This window comes from Sinocyclocheilus rhinocerous, unplaced genomic scaffold (assembly GCF_001515625.1).
Source record: "Sinocyclocheilus rhinocerous isolate Xijiao unplaced genomic scaffold, SAMN03320098_v1.1 C36325701, whole genome shotgun sequence".
In the NCBI taxonomy this organism is placed as follows: Eukaryota; Metazoa; Chordata; class Actinopteri; order Cypriniformes; family Cyprinidae; genus Sinocyclocheilus; species Sinocyclocheilus rhinocerous.
In genome coordinates this window covers 1-1,011 of record NW_015778755.1, presented here as the reverse complement: position 1 = coordinate 1,011, position 1,011 = coordinate 1, and the positions used below count along the sequence as shown (strand labels likewise).

The following is a 1,011-nucleotide window of genomic DNA, read 5'->3' as shown; positions in this document are numbered from 1 at the left end:
TGTGTGTGTGTGTGTGTTCAAATCAAACATAAAACATTCTTCTGCTTTGAATCAAAGTTTGTAATGCGATCTTCTGTCATTATTCTCATATGCAGGTCAGAAGATCAGTCCTGATGGGAAGGCAAAGATCCAGCTTCAGCTGCTTCTGCACACGGGAGAAAGCACCACCTTTCATTTCGCTAATGGGAGCACAGCACTGAAGGACAGAGACGCCACCAAAGAACTCCTACAGCAGCTCCTGCCCAAGTTCAAGAAGAAAGCCAATAAAGAGCTGGAGGAGAAGAACAGGTGACGTTTTCATTACATCTCATTTGTCATCATTAAATCTTGACATATTTGACTATAATTTTGGCAAGCTGGACACCTGACTCTCTCTGTATTGGTATTAGCTGACCTCCAGCTGATGTTTTGTGTTCCAGGATGTTGCAGGAAGACCCTGTTCTCTTCCAGCTCTATAAGGACTTAGTGGTGAGTCAGGTGATCAGCGCTGAGGAGTTCTGGGCCAATCGGCTGAGCCTGAATACTGTGGAACACTCCCTCTCCAACAACAACAAACAGGAAGTGGGCATTTCTGCTGCCTTCCTGGTGAGTTCAAATGCATCACGTGACTGACAGTTTGACGAGAGCACTTACAGTGTAAATTCACACCATGATTGTGTTGTCACTGTGGTTACAGGCCGACATCAGACCGCAGACAGATGGCTGCAACGGCCTGCGCTACAATCTGACCTCTGACATCATCGAGTCGATCTTCAGGACCTACCCTACAGGTGAGATATGTGATTATGATCTCACAGCTTATGATCTTAGGCAGCTTCCTTCTAAGGCGACATCCTAATTGATAGGGATCGTCATAAGTGACTGATTTAGAAGAATCTACATAGGCAGCAACTCACTTATAAAGTACTGGACTCGCGATTGTTCATGATATGTTTTGCCACTAAGATAAGAGTGTGATACTGTAATAAACATAAAAATACATAATGCTTGTTATTGATACCTTTCTGTATT

General features: G+C 43.8%; 1 protein-coding gene across 1 annotated transcript; it reads left to right on the top strand.

Annotated features, from left to right (window-relative positions):
- Positions 1-95: 95 nt before the first annotated feature.
- Positions 96-838, top strand: LOC107735837 (general transcription factor IIH subunit 1-like; the record flags this gene model as incomplete). Its single annotated transcript, XM_016547404.1, has 3 exons — positions 96-288; positions 420-585; positions 677-838. Coding segments are annotated over 3 exons (521 nt in total), but the record flags the coding sequence as incomplete, so codon positions are not given.
- Between the last annotated feature and the right edge of the window lie 173 nt (positions 839-1,011).